Raw genomic sequence first — 19,098 nt, 5'->3', positions numbered from 1 at the left:
TTGGAACACGAGGAGAGGCACAAATGGGAAAATGCCAGACCTGCTGCTATCCAAGCCCTACGGTGAGGCTAAGACAATTGTCATCTACAAGTCAATAACTATCCTATCAATTACTGCTATCAAGGGCTGGGGGGGGGGGGTGTGTCTCAGTGGTAAAATTAGCTCTTGCCTAGTCTGCTTGAAGGAGGCTGTGAATTCCATTAAGTGCCCTAAAAAGAATAAATAATTGATTTTTACAAATATACTTGCGCAAAAATGACTGTAATAGGATTTGCCAAACAGGGAATGTATGCGGCATATGTCTTGGATTTGATTCTAGATTAAACTCCAACATTTGAGATACTCAGTAATTTTAATGAAGTATATCATTTACTACTTACTAAGTAACAGACATTTTTCTAAAACTAACTTGTTGGTCTTCCTTCAGATAAACTTCATGTCAACACTAGTTTCCATTTTACCAGTTGAGGAAACTGAGGCACAAAAAAATGACTCAACCTGCTTAAGACCACAAAAGTGTGTGGAGGCAGGGTATGAATCCAGGCCTGGCTCTCGTCCATGAACTTAACCTGAACTGCTCCTCTCCAGAAAATGCTTATTCAAGACACCTAAATTTAGAGAATGCACCTGGCTCCCATGGAGAGGGCAGCTCCCCCTGACCTCTCTGGCCAGACCTCCCTGGGTGCTGGTTAAAGGTGTTATCCATCTAGCTAAGATAAGGCTTGGAACAAGTTTCCATTTGTTTCTCATTCTTCTGGTGAGAGAACCTGAAGCCCTGGGTCAGACCTAAACTGTGGTTTTGCCTAAAAGCTTTTCCTTCCAAACTATCTGAAGCTTTCTCATCTTTACTCTGGTTTCTATCAGTCAATGTGTGAGGAATTATGCTCACCAAGGTCTGTCATAGGATGCATAATATGGGTCCATAGCTAAATAAAACCGATGCAGCAGAGCCACTCAATGCCTAAAAGATTCCCAGAGGTCTGCCCGATGGCTATGGAAAGTGACATGAGCATCAGTGTCCTCATGTGTGCAGCAGGAAGGATGACATCCACCTCTGCGATCTGTAGTGTAGGAAATGCTGACCCCGTACAGGGCTGATCCAGTGGCTGGCACTCTGGTGGCAGCTGTGACTACTATAGCACAGAGCACATTCGTCTTACAGAAAGACGTGAGGACTGGACAGTGGCCTGTCACTGAGTAACTAGGACAGCTGCTCATCACCAAGAAAAAAACACATGCATGAAACAAGGTGCAGAGAACAGCTGCTGTTCCCCATTGGCTTACCCATCTTCTGTCTTTCTCCGTAACAAACGTTTTCCACACTGGAAGATGGTGGTCTCATTTTTATACAATTAAAAGCTATAAAAGTTTTAATATTTTTTTTCTAAAAGAAAAACATATAGATACCTGTTCTCCAGATGAACTTGGCAAATAGTGTAAGGATAGAAAGGTCAGTGTCAAAAGCCACCCAGGCACACTGACAAAGGGAGGGCACAGCACCTTGTTTACTCACCAGAAAGGAAAAATAATGAAGCGGCTGATGAAAAATACGGCAGAGAAGATGAAAAACAGGGCATTACAGGTTTGCTTCCATCCAGCATAAGAAAACATCTTAGCAGACTGAAAACAAAGAAAAAAACTGCATTCAGACAAAGTGCTGGTCACATAATTTTTTAAAACTAAGGAAATGGCATGATGCTTAAGAAAATAGGCTGGAAAAGATGTTGACGTGGAGTATTTTCCTTAATAACTCTTTTTTTCTTTTTTGATTAAGTGAGGCAGGGACTCTCACATGACCCAGAGCCCACTAATTCAGCTGGTCTAGATAGCCAACCTGCCCCAGGGATCCCCTGTCTCTGCCAATTGAGCACTGGGATTGCCGGCAGGCTTCCATGCCTACCCAGCACTGACACAGGTTCTGGGGATCCAAATTCAAGCCAACTGAGGCATCTCCCCAGCCACACAGTGGTGACTCTTAAAAGAACTAAAGCTCTTTATCTTGCCCTAAGTTTGAAAATCTCAACAATTGTCTTCAAAGATGTCTTAAAATGACTCCAATAGGACTACTTATTTCAAAAATAATGGAGGATAGCATAATAAACCTTAGCATGTGTTTTATACGAGAATTTATTTACTATCTCCACTTCCCTGAGAGTAGACCTGGATTGCAAAAGGGCTGGGACAAGAGAAGAGTGAAATCTGGGCCGGGCTAAGAACACTGTAATGGACATGGCTACCTGCAGAAGGATAACAGAAGAGACAACTCTTGGGGCCCTGCCCTGGTTTCAATAAAGTTTTAAGCACCCAACTGTTTCCTGCTTACTTTCTACTAGTATATACTATTCCTATATGTCTGTTGAATAAAAGGAATAGTAGAAAGAAGTGTTGAGCACAGGGCTGGAATGTTCAATGATACTCTATTGTACTGTCCAATTCAGCCCAAGGTTGAAGTGGGAAGCTTTTGGGGGGTGGAGAGGGAATGGGAAGTACAGACTAGGCCTATAGAGAACATGGCTCAGATGTGGATTGATTCAGAGATGGTATCATCCTGGAAGCTTTAGTTGTTTTTAGAACAAGAAAGGCAGCATGCATTTGCATTTGCGTGCTCCCAGCCTTAGCCATGGATGAAAGTATGAACAGCCTATGGAGCCTGCAAAGGACCCAGTGGGAACAGGGTCAGCTAATACCATTGAAAGCCAGTACACCTGGGAGGTGGGAGATGGGTGCAGAGACAAAGGGCAAAAGCTGAGAGTGACTGGAGTGGAGTACATCTGGAAAAGGTAGGAGGCCAGGCCAAGGTGGGAAGTTAGAGATGTATAAGGCATGGCAATCTCTGCAAGCCTACTTAAGAGGGCAAAATGGCTTTGTGGGGGGAAAAAATCCTCCTATCCCTTTCTGGACTAGGTCATGAGGAAGTGCCCAACAAAAGCCCTTTCAATTCAAGCATCAGAATACTATGTCAGCACTTGAGTATGTAGAAGATGGGAGGGGTGGTGAGGATGGAGGCGGGAGAAACCTCTAACTTATGCCTGAGCAAACACTGTAAGTGTTGAGGGTGGTTTTCATTGCAAAGAAAGAGCTAAGAACTTCATCAACAATTGTCTTGAGGAAAAGGAAAAAAATGAATAGGCTCTCTTTCAAGGAGGTTTAAACAGTCAAAAGTGACACCATGTCTGGATTCAATTAGAACTTGATTGAGAGAAACAGAATGAACACTGAAGTAGCTACTCAAGGAATCCATGGGGCATGCCTTCTTGGGAGAATGCCACAAGTAGGCCCCTGCCACCATGTCATGTTGATGGAAGGTCCTAGCACACTAGCCCTGTCTCCCAAATCTCAGGTTGGGTCATGACTTGTGAACCAAGAATGATTCATGATTAACAACATGAGCCTGTTCATATAATTCAGTCATGAAGGGTCCTCTAAGTCTGACATTTAATTTTTCTTTGTTCCTTTTTTAACCTAAAGACTCGGAATATTTTCAAACAGCAGTGAGCTAAACTTCTATACACCATAAGGGACTGATATGCTTTCTCATGTTACAGCTAGAGATAAAAAACAAAACAATGGATGATTCGCCCCAGTCTCTTAGGGAATTAAGTTATGTTCCTGACAGGGTAGGTGTGGTGGGTGAGGAAAACCAAGCTTCTAGTCCTAGGATGAACATCTTACTTTCTTTTAACAACACAATGAAAGTATTTCTACACCAAAGATAATCACATTAGCATATCTAGAAGCCATAGATAAGGATAAAATCCTTAAATCATGGCAAATGTGGTCTTGACTGCCAGCCAGGATTGCTGTGATGTGATCAGAGAAAAAGATTAGAGTGGAGATGGCTGCATACAAAAAGCAGCCTGTGAGAACCTGGCACAGCCCTGCTCCACTGAGCCATTTGCTACCCTGATGCACACATAATAATATTGAGCTTTAGAATGGGATTTACCCTCATTATGAAGATAGACAAAGTAGAAACAACACTGCATACTGGAAGATTTTACAAACATTTTATAGCAGCCAATTGCTTTGAAATGGCTTCAAGTGACTTCTGGTTACTTCTTGAACAGAGTTGGGCAAATCACCATCTAGCCCATGGGCTAAAGCTGGTCAGTTCTTAGAAATGGTTTTCACTTTTTTAAAGGGGAATAAAAACAGACAAACAAGGCAGAACATATGACAGAGATCATATGAAGCCCACAAAACTATATTTACTATCTGGCCCTCTACCAAAAAGCTTGCTGAACCCCAATCTAGAAGAATAAGATTCTATTAAATTTAATTTCTTCCATATCAACCTATATTCAATTATTAGCTCTCTAAGGAGCAACCCCAGATGTGAAGTGGGTCAGCATCAATTTCTCTGGGTTCATTATAAACGAGTATACTGCAATGAGTAAGTAACTGGGTTTGGGAAATGTGGCTCTAACTGCAGCAGAAGACCTGGCAGTGAAAGGGCCATTCAATCACAGCCCCATGCTAACAAGACCAACAGAGAACAGAAGCAGGTTGAGAAAACAGTCCTAATGTTGCTTTGCCTCTTGTATTTTGTGTGGCTGGGATTAAGAAGACTCTCGCTTTAATGTTCCTTGCTTCCAAAAACATCCAAAGCCCAATTTCTCCCTTAGAAAAGGAATGTCATTAAAAAAAATAAAAATCCTCAGTTGGCATTCCCTAAAGCAGGAGATGGACCTGGAGGAAGATCAGAGCAAGCAGTGTCAGCAGCCAACACAGTCAGTCACTGGCCCCCAACTGTGAGAACCCAGAATATAAAAATTCCAACCTTTCCTTCTAAAAGACTTGAGTTTGTCCCCTCTTCAAGTACCTCATGTTATTTCCTAAACTAGCACCAACATGCTACTTGTATAAGTAGAATCCCACAGTGGGCTTTGGGAGTTCTGGGGACAGAGAACCCTGATAAGTCATCCAGACTATTCTTTCTGTGAGCCATTACAGAAAACCAGGATGTGTTTTTTTTTGTTATTTTTTAAATGGCAAATGTTTACCTCCAGCCAAATGTCAGCCACATCATGCACAATCATCACAAGGGTCCCACTGCGGATATAATTAGCACACCAAGAGAAGCTCATCAAACTAATAGCAGCCAGGTGGTGGATGACATTAGCCAGAAAATCCTACATAATGAGAGAAAAATGGAAGGCATCAAGAAAAAATAGTTATTTCGCAGTGACTGAAAGAGATAATAATAATAATAATATCAATTACTTATATTTGCAAGTCTTGACATTTATAAAATTCTTTGCATTTAATTCTTAAATGCAACCTTTGTGGAGTAGCTAAGTGTTTTCCTCAATGATGAGGTCACTGTACTTTGAGATAGCACTAAGAGCTGGCATCTAACTTTAACATGTGATATTCTTCCCACTTCCCCTTAATAGACTTATGTACACACACTTAAATACATACATACCTGAACATACTGCTGTATACATTTGCATTTATTGTATATTCCTTGCTCAATCAAAAAGGAAGAAAATATACAATAAAACTTAAGATAAATTACTGAACATAAAAGTGAAGACGAAAGACAAATAATTTGTCCTAGTTAAGGCTAAAGAGAGCTACCACCACTGAACATAAAACCTAAAAGATTTTCTACAAATAAGATATAAAAATGGCCAACTAGCCCATGAAAAGATGTTCTGCCTCATTAGTCATCCAGAAAATGCAAACCCAAACCACACTGAGAGTTGCTTCACACTCATAAGGAGAACGCTACAGAGAAAATAAACAGTGTGGTCAAAAATGCAGAGAAATTGGAACCCTCGTAACATGCTGGTAGGAATGCAATTAGTGCAACTGCTTTGTTAAACAGTCCTCAAAATACCAGCATAGATTTATCATGGGAAACAACTGTTCTACCCCTAGGTGAAATAAAAGCATTAGTCCACAGAAAAAATATGTGAATATTATTAACATTAACATTATTAATCATAGCCAATGGAAGAGACAACCCAAATGTCCATCAAGTGATAAGTGGATAAGTAAAATAAAGGTTATCCATCAATGAACTATTATTACTCAACAGTAAAAAGGAGTAATGTACTGACACATGGTGTAACATGAACCTTGAAAATGTTATCCAACATGAAAGGAGCCAGACATATATTATATGATTCTACTTATATGAAATATCCAGAAAATATAGTCTATAGAGACATAAAGTAGGTTAGTGATTGTCATGATGTGTGCAGGTAGAAAGACATAGAGAATGATTGCTAAAGGGAACAGGGTTGCTTTTGGGGGCAATGAAAATGTTCTAAAGCTGACTGTGGTAATAATTATACAATGCTGTACATGTATTAAAAATGATTGAACTGTACACTTTAAATGGTTGAATTCTGTGGTATATGAATGTCTGATAAAGATGTTTTTGAAACCTGAAAAGTTAGTTTCCTTGAAGCCAAACTAGAAAAATCAATATGAAAATAATAATAGCTCAATTTATTGTGTGTTTATTCTAAGCCAGGTCTTGTTTATCTGGATTAACTTATTTTGTTTTCATGTTTGTGCGGCTTTTAAAAATTTTTATTTACTTATTTATTTGACAGAGAGAAAGAGGGAGAGAGAGAGAAGGAGAATGGGCACGCCAGGGCCTCCAGCCACTGCAAATGAACTCCAGACACATGTGCCCCCTTGTGCATCTGGCTAATGGGGTCCTGGGAGGTTGAACCAAGGTCCTTTGGCTTTGCAGGCAAGTGACTTCCATTCCTCCACACTGCGTGCCTTTTGTACATTTGTACTGTGTGGTATGTATTCATATGTTTGTAGGTACATGTGCATGTGTGTACACATATATGTGGAGGCAAGAAGTTGATGTAGGGTGTCTTCCTCAGTTGCTTTCAATCATATTTTTTGTTTTTTTTTTCTGGGTTTTCGAGGTAGGGTCTCACTCTGGCCCAGGCTGACCTGGAATTCACTATGGAGTCTCAGGGTGGCCTCGAACTCATGGCAATCCTCCTACCTCTGCCCCCTGAGGGCTGGGATGAAAGGTGTGCACCACCACGCCCAGCTTCCATCATATTATTTTGAGCAAAGGTCTTGCACTAAATCTGAAGCTCACCAATATGACTAGACAAGCTAGCTAGCAAGCCTTGGGGATGCTCCTTTCTGTCTCCTAAGTGTTAGGATTATAGGTATACACTGCCATACTCAGCTTTTACATGGGTGTGGCTATCCAAGCTCAGGGCTTCATGCATAGCTAACACTTTACCCATGGAGCCATCGCCACAGTCCCATGGAATAATTTCTTAATCCTCACAAAAACAGAGGAGGTAGAATTATTTTTAGCTTAATTTTATAGATAAGGATACCAAATTTAAGAAGTTTGAGCAACTAGAACAATATGTCAATGAATGAAGAAGTTGGGTGTTCAAACCCAAGCAACTGACTGCAATGTATTCAACAGCCATCTCCTGGCAGGTTCATATCTGAAGACAGATATTTATAAACATAACCACATACTTAAATTTCATTCTAGAAAAGGACTTCAATACACCTGCCAGTAATAAAAGGAAAGTCAATTAGCATGACCTCAAATGTATAGAAAGAAAGGATCATGATAGGATCCATATACATAGCCAGAAAAATCTTCCTTTAACAGCTATCATTTTCTATATATCCTTCAAGAAAAAGGTCCCATCAATTAAATATTGATATATTCTTAGCTTAAAGTTAGTATAGTGCATTTATAACTTTTAATGAGTCACATGGGAATGGAGATCACTTCTACAGGACTTTTCACAGTGTGATGTTAAGTCTGTGAGCTTTCTTTGAAGATGTCCAGCCAACTGCACTGTGCTCCCTAATGGTGGGCAGCACCCACCATTAAACTTAAACATCATTTAATCAAGCCAAGTCCATCTTATGTAATATTTAACAAATCTTAATTTTATTTCTTATACAAAATTTTCAATAAACCAGAATTGTATGCCTGGGTTAGTGTCTGAAGATCTGAAGTACCAAGAGTATTTATTGAGTATTTATCATTTGATGAAATCTGTGGCTGCACTGAGGTTCTAACTTAGGGACTAAACCAGCAATGAAATTAACCAGACAGTTCTGAAGTGCTCACTCTGAGATTTCAGAGGGGGCATTTAGAATGTCTATAACTTAGTTTCCCTGCAAATAAAGCAAAGCTAATAATACCTGAAGCAAGTTTTCCTAATAGAGATAATAAATGACTTGGAAACATAAGGCAGCAGCATATGAAGTAGTCTTACTGACCAGGATATGTGGCTGCACAGTGAAAAGTACTAGCATTTATTTCCTTTACACTCAAGGACACTACTCACCAAAGCCATATGGAATAAAGGAGATTTATTTTGTTATTATCAGTGGTATAGATTCAATCTTAAAGTTTATGCTTATCTACAAATATTATCAAGACACTAAAAGCATCAGCATGATGTGAATTATTTGATGCACTATCAAAATTAAAAAAAAAAAAAGCCAATGAGCCAGAGCTAAATACACACAAAAATACTGTTTCAGTTAGAATCTGGGGCCAAAGGTAAACATTCTCAAGAAACTGATAAAAGAAGTTCTGTAAGACACTCACCTTCCTCTTGACATCAGAGCCCAGGCTAAACAACAGTGACCAATAAAAACTCATTTCCATAATGTAGTACCAATACTGGGATGGCAGCAAGGGCTAAGGAAAGTAAAGCACTCGTTACTTTGAATGTTACCTCAGAAGCAAAATATTTAATTCACAAAATCTACTTATAGTCCATAAAAATTCCAGAAAATAACAAGAACTTTAGTTTCAACCTCCTCAAAGGAATTACAAGATTTCAAAGTATTTTATTGTTAAGTGTGGACAATCCTCACCCCCAAGAAAGACAATGGAAGACACCTCTCAAGTACTGAAGGAAGATCCTTGATTGCTAAAATTCTATACCTACAAAACTGTCCAAAGTCAAAGGCAACGTAACATTTTCAGCAGAATAAAATTTGTCAGAATAACTGCTAAAAAAGAAAAAAAAAAGTCAAAGAGACTTCTTTGACCAGAGAACCAATAATTCTAGATCAAAGTGTGAAAGTGTGGAATGCAGAAGTGATAAACCACATGGAAAGGATAACTTGACTGATTTGTAAAACAATAGTAATAATGACTAGCAGTGCTTTAAATATTTTAAGAAGGAAGGTATATGGTGAATTCTAATGACCTATAAGTGACTGAAAAGAAGAAAGAGCATTGAATAAAATTATACCTGAGTAAGGAATATATATGGTAATCTCATAAAGAATAAAACTGGGCTGGGGAGATGGCTTAGCAGTTAAGGCACTTGCCTGAAAAGCCAAAGGATCCAGGTTTAATTCTCTAGGACCCACATAAGCCAGATGCACAAGGTGGGGCATGCATGTTGAGTTCATTTGCAATGGCTGGACACCTTGACAGACCCATTCTCTCTATCTCTCTATCTCTCCCACTTACTCTCTCTGCCTCAAATCAATAAAATATTTAAAAAGGAATTATGAGAAAAGAATAAAATCTTGCAATTCTAAATTTCAATATAAGGGAAGAAATACAATAATGATTTTAAAGGAATAATTTTAATGTCCCACAGAACAGCAAATGTTTAATTACATTAACTGTCAACAAATGTGATGAGAGATGAGACAATCAGGATACAGAAGACCAGGAGACAAAGAGCAAGACTATGGCATAGAGGTGGATACAGAGCAGGAAGGGGATGAGGACCTAGCCCAGGGATAATTTGAGGGGCCTTGGTACTGAAATCAGGAAGAGCCTGTGTCAAAGGGAACTTACCTGTTTGGGATAACCATTCCAAACCTCCCACAGGTCATATGCCCACGGTTTCTAAAAAATAACCAAGAAGCCAAGAGAGAAGAAATAAATTAGTCAGTCCAAGGCTGGTGCCAGTGGGTAACACAGCACCCCTTGGTGTTGTCTATAGCTGTATGCACTTATTTTGCATATTCTTATTGTCCTCTGACACATATCTCTCCCTATGTCGGCATTTGTTCATATTCCTATCTGACACTCCTGTGAAATTCGCCATGGACTAGGGAGTCTGGAGTCAATATATAGTACTGTCACATTGAGGAAACTGTTTCTAACAACTAAATCTACTACCAAAACTATTTCTAGATCAATTTAATTACTCTATCTCTACCATAAACATACCTTGATCTAGCTGTATTAGCAAAACACCTCTAATCCCAACACTTGGGTGCCTGAGACAGGAGGAACAAAGGTTCCAAACCAGCCTCAGATACATAGCAAGAACCCATCTTAAAAAAAGAAAAAAATTAAAACAACCATAACAATAAAGTATTCAAGAGAAACATTTTGGGCCTTGAGCATACTAGGCCAGTGCTGTGTCACTAATCTGCATCCCCAGTCTGAGAGAAATCTTGACTCTTGAGAGAAGTTTATTAGCTAACTAATTGAAAGTATTAAATCCTACAGGAATTCATATGCAAGAAAATTTAAAATTAAAGATAAATTCCAAACATATAAAAATGACCAACTTACATCATGAAGAAATACAATTCCAGCAATAGTAATAAGTAAGTAAAATGTAAACCGCCAGCTGCCAAAAGAAAAGAAAAGGCTTTATTCCTTTGTCAAATGATTGACATCTGAGGAAAAAGGGATTTGGTGTGACAGGGTCTTGAAGAATACATATCCAGGACTTAAAAAAATCTCAGTTCATAACCTAGTTGTCATTTATTACAAAGCTAGAATCTAATGTTTGCCATTTAATTTCAGAGGTTTTAATTTCATCATATATATAATGGGAATAACTCATCTCAAAATAAAGGGATAACTGAAGATAATCTGTAAATCTATCTATCATTGTTGTAGGACAAAGAAAGCAACAATAAATAGTGGCTATTAATATTTGACTAGACCAGTTCCAGACACATAACAAATGATGATTTTACATTAGGATCATCATCAATGTAAGATGGAATATAGTTAGTACAAACACTTAAGCTTACTCCTACTTAATTCTCATTTGGAAGATTTCTATGTAGCCAGACTTGATTCTTTTCTCCTAAAAACAGAATTTGAAAGCAAACAAAAAATAATTTTCAAATGTATGGAACATTTCTGAGAGATTTAGAAGACAGAACTAGGTGTAGTACACAACTGTAATAAAAATTCATTTTGGGGCTTCCCTGTGAAGCCTAAGGACCCAGATTTGAGGCTTGGTTCCCCAGGACCCACATTAGCCAGATGCACAAGGGGGCACATGCATCTGGAGTTTGTTTCCAGTGGCTGGAGGCCCTGGTGTGCCCATTCTCTGTCTCTGTCTCTCTGTCTCTCTCTCTTTGTCTCTCTTTCTCTCTCTCTCTGTTGCTCTCAAATAAATAAATAATTTTTTAAAAATCTTTCTGATTTGATATTGAAGTTAAGCTTAAAATAGAAAGTACTTATGTTTTGGTGATATGTAATAAAATACTTATAAATGAATCTTTGATGGTGTCTGATGTTTTCTTCAAAAGTAATATATGGTGGATGAAAGAAGTAGGTAAGGACATAGAAAACATGGGCTTAGCTTTGAGCTGATAACTCTTATATATATATATTTGACAGACAGAGAGAGAGAGAGAGAGAGAGAGAGAGAGAGAGAGAGAGAGAGAGGGGGAGGGGGGGGAATGGGCAGGTGCACCAGGGCCTCCAGCCACTGCCGAACCGGGATCCTTTGGCTTTGCAGTCAAATGCCTTAACCACTAAGCCATCTCTCCAGCCCAGCTCTTTTATTCATTGTTTTAGAGAAATAGGCGGGGAGGGTGAGAGAGGAAAGGAAGGAAGGAATGGGTGCACCATGGCGTCCAGCCTGCAAATGAACTCCAACACATGCACCACCTTGTGCGTTTGGCTTACATGGGTCCTGGGGAATCAAACCTGAGTCCTTTGGCTTTGAAAGCAAATGCCTTAACCACTAAGCCATCTTTCCAGCCCAGAGCTGATAACTCTTAATGATACTAATAGGTAGTTGGCTAGGAACTGGCTCACAGAAACATGGATGTCACCTTGCCTGCTCTGGCAAGACTAGAACTTATATCTGAATTAGTCTCATCCAAGATGACATAAGCAACAACCTCCTATCCTAATCCCTCCTCAGCAACAGCTTCCTGCTTCTTCCCTTTGTAGGTTTAGCCACCATGGCTGGGTCCTTCCTAAACCAGTGTTTCTCCTAGGCCCACCAACCATTCAGATTCCTCCTTACAGGCCTGAGCCTGATAATGAGGCTCACTCACTCTAGATGTATGCTTGATTCATACAAAGGGACCTGAACCACGTGGGAGCTCCTCCATCAGAGGGAAGAGACTTCTATTCTCCCTGTGAGGAATTTCTCTTTGCTGCTTTTTTTCTTCTCTCCTGATTTTACGCTCCCCTTAATAAATTATCTTAACACACCCTTCTCTGTGTCTGCCCTCTTCGATTCTTTGCTAATTTGCACAAAGGCCTGAAGTTGGGGTTTAAAAGTCTGAGGGTCTTGTGTATCATTATGGAGTTCTAATCCCTCCAGGAGCTCCACTTCTTTCTACAGCATTAAGATTGGTGATAGGAGCCGATGTGGTGGCTCATACTCAGGAGGCAGAGGTAGGAGGATCACTGTGAGTTCGAGGCCACCCTGACACTATGTAGTGAATTCCAGGTCAGCCTGAGCTACAGTGAGACACTACCTCAAAAAAACAAACAAACAAAAAAAGATTGATGATAGGTAATAGCTGGAGTAGCTAACATAAATTACAGGCTTTTTTCATGTCTTGGTTTTTATCTTTTGTTTGTAATGGGTTGCATATGTAGCATAAAGTGATCTCAAGCTCTCAGTCCCCTGCCTCAGCTTCCCAAGTGCTGGGATTACAGGAATGTGCTGCCATACATGGCTCATAGCTTGTTTTGATAGTAAGAGAAAAGATTCAGTAATCAGAAACTAAGTCATATAAAAAGCCTATTTTAGAAGCCCCTGGAGTGCCCATTCTTTCTCCCTCCCTCTTTCTCTCTCTGTCTGTCACTTTCAAATAAATAAATAAAAATAAGCAAAAAAAATTTTAAAAGGCTATTTTAAAAATTGAAAGCTAAGACCTGGCTGTACTTATATACACACACTTGTGTGCATGTGCGTGCACACACACACACACACACATACACACACACATTATATATGTGGTATTGCCTTGGCTTGCTGGGCTACCTTGTTCAGACAAGAAACCCCAAAATTAAAAATAAGGCCAGCCAAACCCATTAATGCAGCTAAAATTCTACATAGTTCATCTTATTTTGTTTGTTTCTCAAAGATTTATTGATATCATGACTTAGTATCAGGCACTCTGCTAAGCATACACTTGTTATCACATTTTAATCAAAATTCTAACACATATTTTAATAAGATTATAAGGCTGACACTATAATTAGTCCTTTATAGCCTGTTGCTTGGCTCTCACAATCCGAAAGAGTACACTGAGAAATACTAACGAAACCGAGAGATCATATAATTTACCTAAAGTGCAGCAATAATCAGATTCAAGAGTACAACTCAAGTTTCATATGAGTCTGAACTAGTCCAGCTAAGGTTTATTGCACTAATCCAGGGGCTCTCAAGGTGTGGGCCAAGGGTCCTTAAAGTCAGTATATTTTCATAATCATTTTAAAAACATGACTTGCCCCTTCCCTTCTCATTCTTTCAAAAGTGTACAGTGGAGATTTCCAAAGGATCCATAATATGTACGTGCAGCACGAGTGAATGAATTTGCACTGATAAAAGATGTGCTTGTTTGTGAAGGAGGCAAGATTCCTTAGACAAAAACTGTTGTACTGGAAATAAATAAATAAATAAATAAATAAATAAATAAATAAATAAATAAATCCATGCAGGAATCTGGGCATAAAGGTAAATGCAAGCATTGGTGTGTCTTCCACAACCCCTCTGAAAGCCACTGCTGGAAAGTGAGGCCCTCTCAATACATTAGAAGGAAGGCTGAAACTAGAAGGGGAGTCTGAGACTGGGAAACTCCTACAGAAAACTGACTTCCATATAGAAACTCCTCTCAGCAGGGAAGACAAACCTCCCAATTTATTTGAATTATAGAGAAAAACAGCCTTCTCTCCATCTGCAGCGCCACCTAGAAAAGACAATCAAGAGGGTAGGGGAACCACATTCATCCCAGCCAGGAAGAAATACTGACTAATATCATTTCGATTTCATTTTATTTCTTATTTATATTTTTATTTACACTTTTGTATTTCAACTGTTTGTTTTATTTTAGGTTGTAGTTTGCTTGAACAGGTAATTATGACTGTTCCTTGTTCTGCACTCACTTTATTATGTCTTTTCTATTATTTCTTATACTGTTAATCCATATACTTTCCTTCTTATTCATACTTTACTCCCTCTTTACCCTTTCTCCATTCCCTCCTCTTTTTCCTTCATAATTATGGATAACCTTGGCTCTAAAAACCTATAAACTAAATTTTTTCAAACAGTATCTTAGACCTCTGTCTCTGAACCTTATTGGGAATAAAAATGAAGTTCACATGTGTCTGTTAACAATACAAACACATTCAAGCCCTTGTTTCTGTTACCTCACTCTGCTTCTTCCCTGAATGGTGGTGATGGGGGGAGAGGGAGCTGTAAGTCAAAGCAAAGACATCTCACTAGGAAGACTATCATAAAATAGAGCTAATGAAAGAAGTTACAAAAAGGAAAAATAAATGCTGGATGACATATCCCAACAGGTATGTAAAACACAACAAAGAAACAAAAAACAAGCTACTATGGTACCTGTTATATAACTTCACAACTCCTCAATACCTCAGCACAAAGCTAATGAAATGCCAGAGTTCAGAACCCTATTAAAATTTTTTTAAAACATGGTTCCTGACCCCATAGAGGACTCAAAGAAACAGAAGAAAAAAAAAAAAAAAAAGAAAGAAAGAAATCAATTTGGGACCTAGATAAGAAATTTACCAAGGTAGATGAAAAGCTTTGCAATATGGAGGAGAATTTTAAAACACAGTGGAAAAATTCAGCAAGGAAATTGAGATTCTGAAAAAGAACCAAACAGAAATTCTAGTAAGTTAATCAGTCAAATGAAAAACAGAGTGGAAGGGCTGGAGAGATACCTTAGCGGTTAAGGCATTTGCCTGCAAAACCAAGGATCCCAGTTTGACTCTCCAAGACCTACATAAGCCAGATGCACAAGGTGGCACATGCATCTGGAATTCGTTTGCAGTGGATAGAGGCCCTGTAAACCCGTTCTCTATATATATCTCTCTCTGCCTCTTTCTCTGTCTCAAATAAATAAATAAATAAATGATATTTAAAAAAAACACACACCCCATGATACCTGGGAAATTAAAAAAAAAATAGAAGGCATCATCAACAGTTAAGAAGTGGTATAAAAAAGATTAGAGATGGAGGACAAGGTTAAGGTAATAATGCATTTGGACATATATAAAGAAAAAATAAATGAGCATAAACAAAACTTCTAAGAATAATGGAAAGCATTCAAGAGACCAAACCTAACATTTCACAGTATACAAGGACCTGTTATACAACTAAATGTATAAAAAAACTATAAAATTAAATTATAACAAAAGGTTTCTTAAATCTAGAGGAAAAAATAGATATCCAAACAAAAAAAAAATTCAGAACCCCAGACAGACATGATTAAAGAAGTATTTTACTATGACATACCTACTCATGATGTCAAAAAATGCTGGGCGTGGTGGTGCACACCTTTAATCCCACCACTCGAGAGGTAGAGGTAGGAGGATCACCAAGAGTTTAAGGCCACCCTGATACTACATAGTGAATTCCAGGCCCGGGCCAGAGCAAGACCCTACCTCTAAAAACAAAAACAAAAACAAAAACAAAATGTCAAAAAAATCAAAGAAAGAATATCAAAAGCTGCAAAGAAAATGCCAACTCACCTACAAAGACAAACTCATCAGAAAAATATCATATGTCTTATCAACAATCCTAAAAGCCAGAGAATCATGACAATGATGTACATATATATTGTTTAATTTTTTCCTAATTTTTATCTTTTCCTTTATTTAGAAAGAGAGACTGGGTGCCCCAGGGCATCCAGAGACTGCAAACAAACTCCAGAGCTGCGTGCCCCCTTGTGTATCTGGCTTACGTGGTTCCTGGGAAACTGAAACTTAGGCTTCACAGGCAAGGGCCATCCATCTTTCCAACCCTATTTTTTAATTTAATTTTATTTCTGAGGCAAGTCTACCAGACTGACCCCCCCCCTTTTTTGTTTTTTTTTTTGAGATAGGGTTTCACTCTAGCCCAGGCTGACATGGAATTCATTATGTACTCTTAGGGTAGCCTTCTGAGTGCTGGGATTAAAGGCATGCACCACCACAGGCTTTATTATTTTTTTTATGAGAAAGAAACAGACAGACAACTGGCATGCCAGAGCCTCCAATCACTGCAAACATCTCCAGATACATGCATCCTCTTTTGTACAAGTGCAACATTGTGCTTGCATCACTGTGCATCTGGTTTATGTGGGACCTGGAGAGTCAAACATGGGTCCTTAGGCTTCATTAGCAAGTGCCAGCACTAAGCCATATTTCCAGGCCCCCTATCTTTTTTATTTATTTATTTTTTTATTTTCGAGGCAGTATTCCACTCTAGCACAGCTGAGAGAAAGGGAAGAACAAACAATAATCCAATCAATAAGAAAAATAACCTACACAACCATATGAATTAGCAAACCTCTCTCAATGCAAACCTTAAATGCAAATGACCTCAATTTACCATTTAAAAGCTGCAGACTGAGTGACTGCATTAAAATGAACAAAATCCAACTATATGTTGTTTATATTAAGTGCATCTTCCTGGCCAAGACAGCCAAAAACTAAGAGTTGAAGGATTGCAATCAATCAAGAAAATGGTAGCTGAAAACAAGATGGCATAGCTACTTTGTTATGTGCTAAAGCAGGCTTTAAAACAAAATAAAAGAGAAAAAGGCCACTACATGTTAATAAAAGGAATGAGTCATCCAGAAGATATAAAATTTTAAAAATATATTCACTGAACTGATTTTACAAAACAAACACTAAAGGACAGAAGATGTTAGACAGATGTGGACACAGTAATAATTACTGATGCCAATACCTCTCCCTCATCCTCAGATCCAACTAACAATCAATAAACTTCAGGGATTTTAGTTTCCAGATCCCTCCTCCCATGAGGATCCTGTATATCTCTGCCTCTTACTTTTACTTTAACTAAATTCTGTTCTGAACAAGAAAGAAAAAAGAAAGGAAGGGAGAAAGAAAGAAAGAAAGAAAGAAAGAAAGAAAGAAAGAAAGAAAGAAAGAAAGAAAGAAAGAAAGAAAGAGGGAAAGAAAGAAAGAAAAAAAAAGAAAGAAAGAAAGAAAGAAACTTCAGAGTTCAACTACACCATATGCAAGTGAATTTAACACAGATATATAAGAACATTTCATCCAGTAGATATGAAATATACACTCTTCTGAGCAGCCCATGGAACATTCTCTGAAATAGATCATATTCTAGGCCACATGTAAGCTTTAACAAATACAAAAAAATTCAGAGTAACTTATTGTGTCCTATCAAATCACAGCGGAATAAAACTAGAAAATTATAGCAAGGGAAACTGAAGAAACTACACAAATACTTGAAAACTGAACAATGCACTCATGAATGACCTGAGTCATTGAAGAAGTCATGGATATTGAAAAATTGCAGAAATCAAATGAAAATGATAGCACAATATATCAGAACCTCCGGGATACAGCTAAGGCATTTCTCAGAGGAAAGTTTACAGTTATAAGTACTTACATTGTAAAAAAAAAAAAATCAGAAATATTTCAAATAACTTCATGATGCACCTGAAAGTCTTAGAAAAACAACAACAAGCCAAACCAAAAGTCAGTAAGTAACAAAAATTAATAATGATCATGGTAAGCCAGGTGTGGTGGCGCACGCCTTTAATCCCAGGACTCGAGAGGCAGAGGTAGGAGTATCACCATGAGTTTGAAGCCACCCTGAGACTGAATTCCATGTCAGCCTGGACTAGAGCAAAACCATATCTTGAGAAAAACAAAAAAATTTAAAAGATCAGGGTATAAATTAATGAAATGGAGATTAAAAGAGGCCACACAGAATCAACAACAACAATAACAAAAACTAAAAAATTGGATCTTTGAAAAGATATCAAAGATTGACAAACCTCTAGCCAAACCAAAAGAAAGAGAGTATATCCAAATTAATGAAATCAGAGATGAATAAAGGGATGTTATAGCAGAATCTAATAAAATCCAGGTGACCATTAGTATGGTAGCTTGCATGTGGAGTGCCCTCCCCATAGCTTCATGTATTTGTGATTAAGCCTCATACTTAATCCCCAGCTGGTGAAGCCTTTGGGAGGTAAAACCTTGCTGGAGTGTATCACTAGGGCCAGGCCTGGAGATTTATTAGTCAAACCCTGCTGGGTGGTCACAGGAGCTCTTTCTTGTTGCTTCTTCCCTGCTGATGTGACAAGATATGACAACCTGGCTGTCTGCTCTGCCATGCTTTCCCTGTCATGATTAAGCTTCTCAAAACTGTGAACAAATTCTTTCCATATGCTTCCATATGCTGCTTCTGTCCAGATATTTTCTTTTTCAGCAATGAGAAGGTAACTGCTACAATTAAGGACTACCTTGAAAACTTATATTCCAAAAAATGTGGAAAAGCTATGAAAAAATGGATAAATTCCTAAAACTATGACTTACCAAATTTAAATGAAAACAATATGAGCAACTTAAACAGAACCATGGCAAGCAATAAAATTGAAGCAGTAATACAAAATCTCCCTATCAGAGCTAAAGAGATGGCACAGTAGTTACGGCATTTGCCTGAAAAGCCTAACAACCCAGTACCCACATAAAACCAGATGCACAAAATGGCACATATGTCTAGAGTTCATTTACAGCTGCTTGAGGCCCTGGCATGCCCATTATCTCTGTGTATCTCTTTTATCTATCTCTTTCTCTCTCTCTCTGCTTGCAAATATTTATTTTTTAAACGTTTCCTCATAAAGCACAGCCCAAGACAAGATGGATTCACTGCT

At 38.4% G+C, this 19,098-nt stretch overlaps 1 protein-coding gene across 1 annotated transcript in view; it reads right to left on the bottom strand.

Moving 5' to 3' along the window:
* Cers3 (ceramide synthase 3) overlaps positions 1–19,098 on the bottom strand; it is a 122,306-nt gene that overhangs the window by 49,255 nt on the left and 53,953 nt on the right. Inside the window, exons 6-10 of the mRNA XM_045145508.1 lie at positions 10,523–10,580; positions 9,794–9,844; positions 8,579–8,671; positions 5,004–5,132; positions 1,514–1,620 (exon numbers count right to left, since the gene is read on the bottom strand). Of these exons, the coding sequence (XP_045001443.1) occupies positions 1,514–1,620; positions 5,004–5,132; positions 8,579–8,671; positions 9,794–9,844; positions 10,523–10,580 (438 nt within the window). The remainder of the gene's footprint in view (positions 1–1,513; positions 1,621–5,003; positions 5,133–8,578; positions 8,672–9,793; positions 9,845–10,522; positions 10,581–19,098) is intronic.

The sequence above is a fragment of the Jaculus jaculus genome, chromosome 3 (genome assembly GCF_020740685.1).
Source record: "Jaculus jaculus isolate mJacJac1 chromosome 3, mJacJac1.mat.Y.cur, whole genome shotgun sequence".
NCBI classification, from domain to species: domain Eukaryota; kingdom Metazoa; phylum Chordata; class Mammalia; order Rodentia; family Dipodidae; genus Jaculus; species Jaculus jaculus.
The sequence above is the reverse complement of the archived record's forward strand: the minus strand, read 5'-3'. Positions and strand labels throughout refer to the sequence as shown.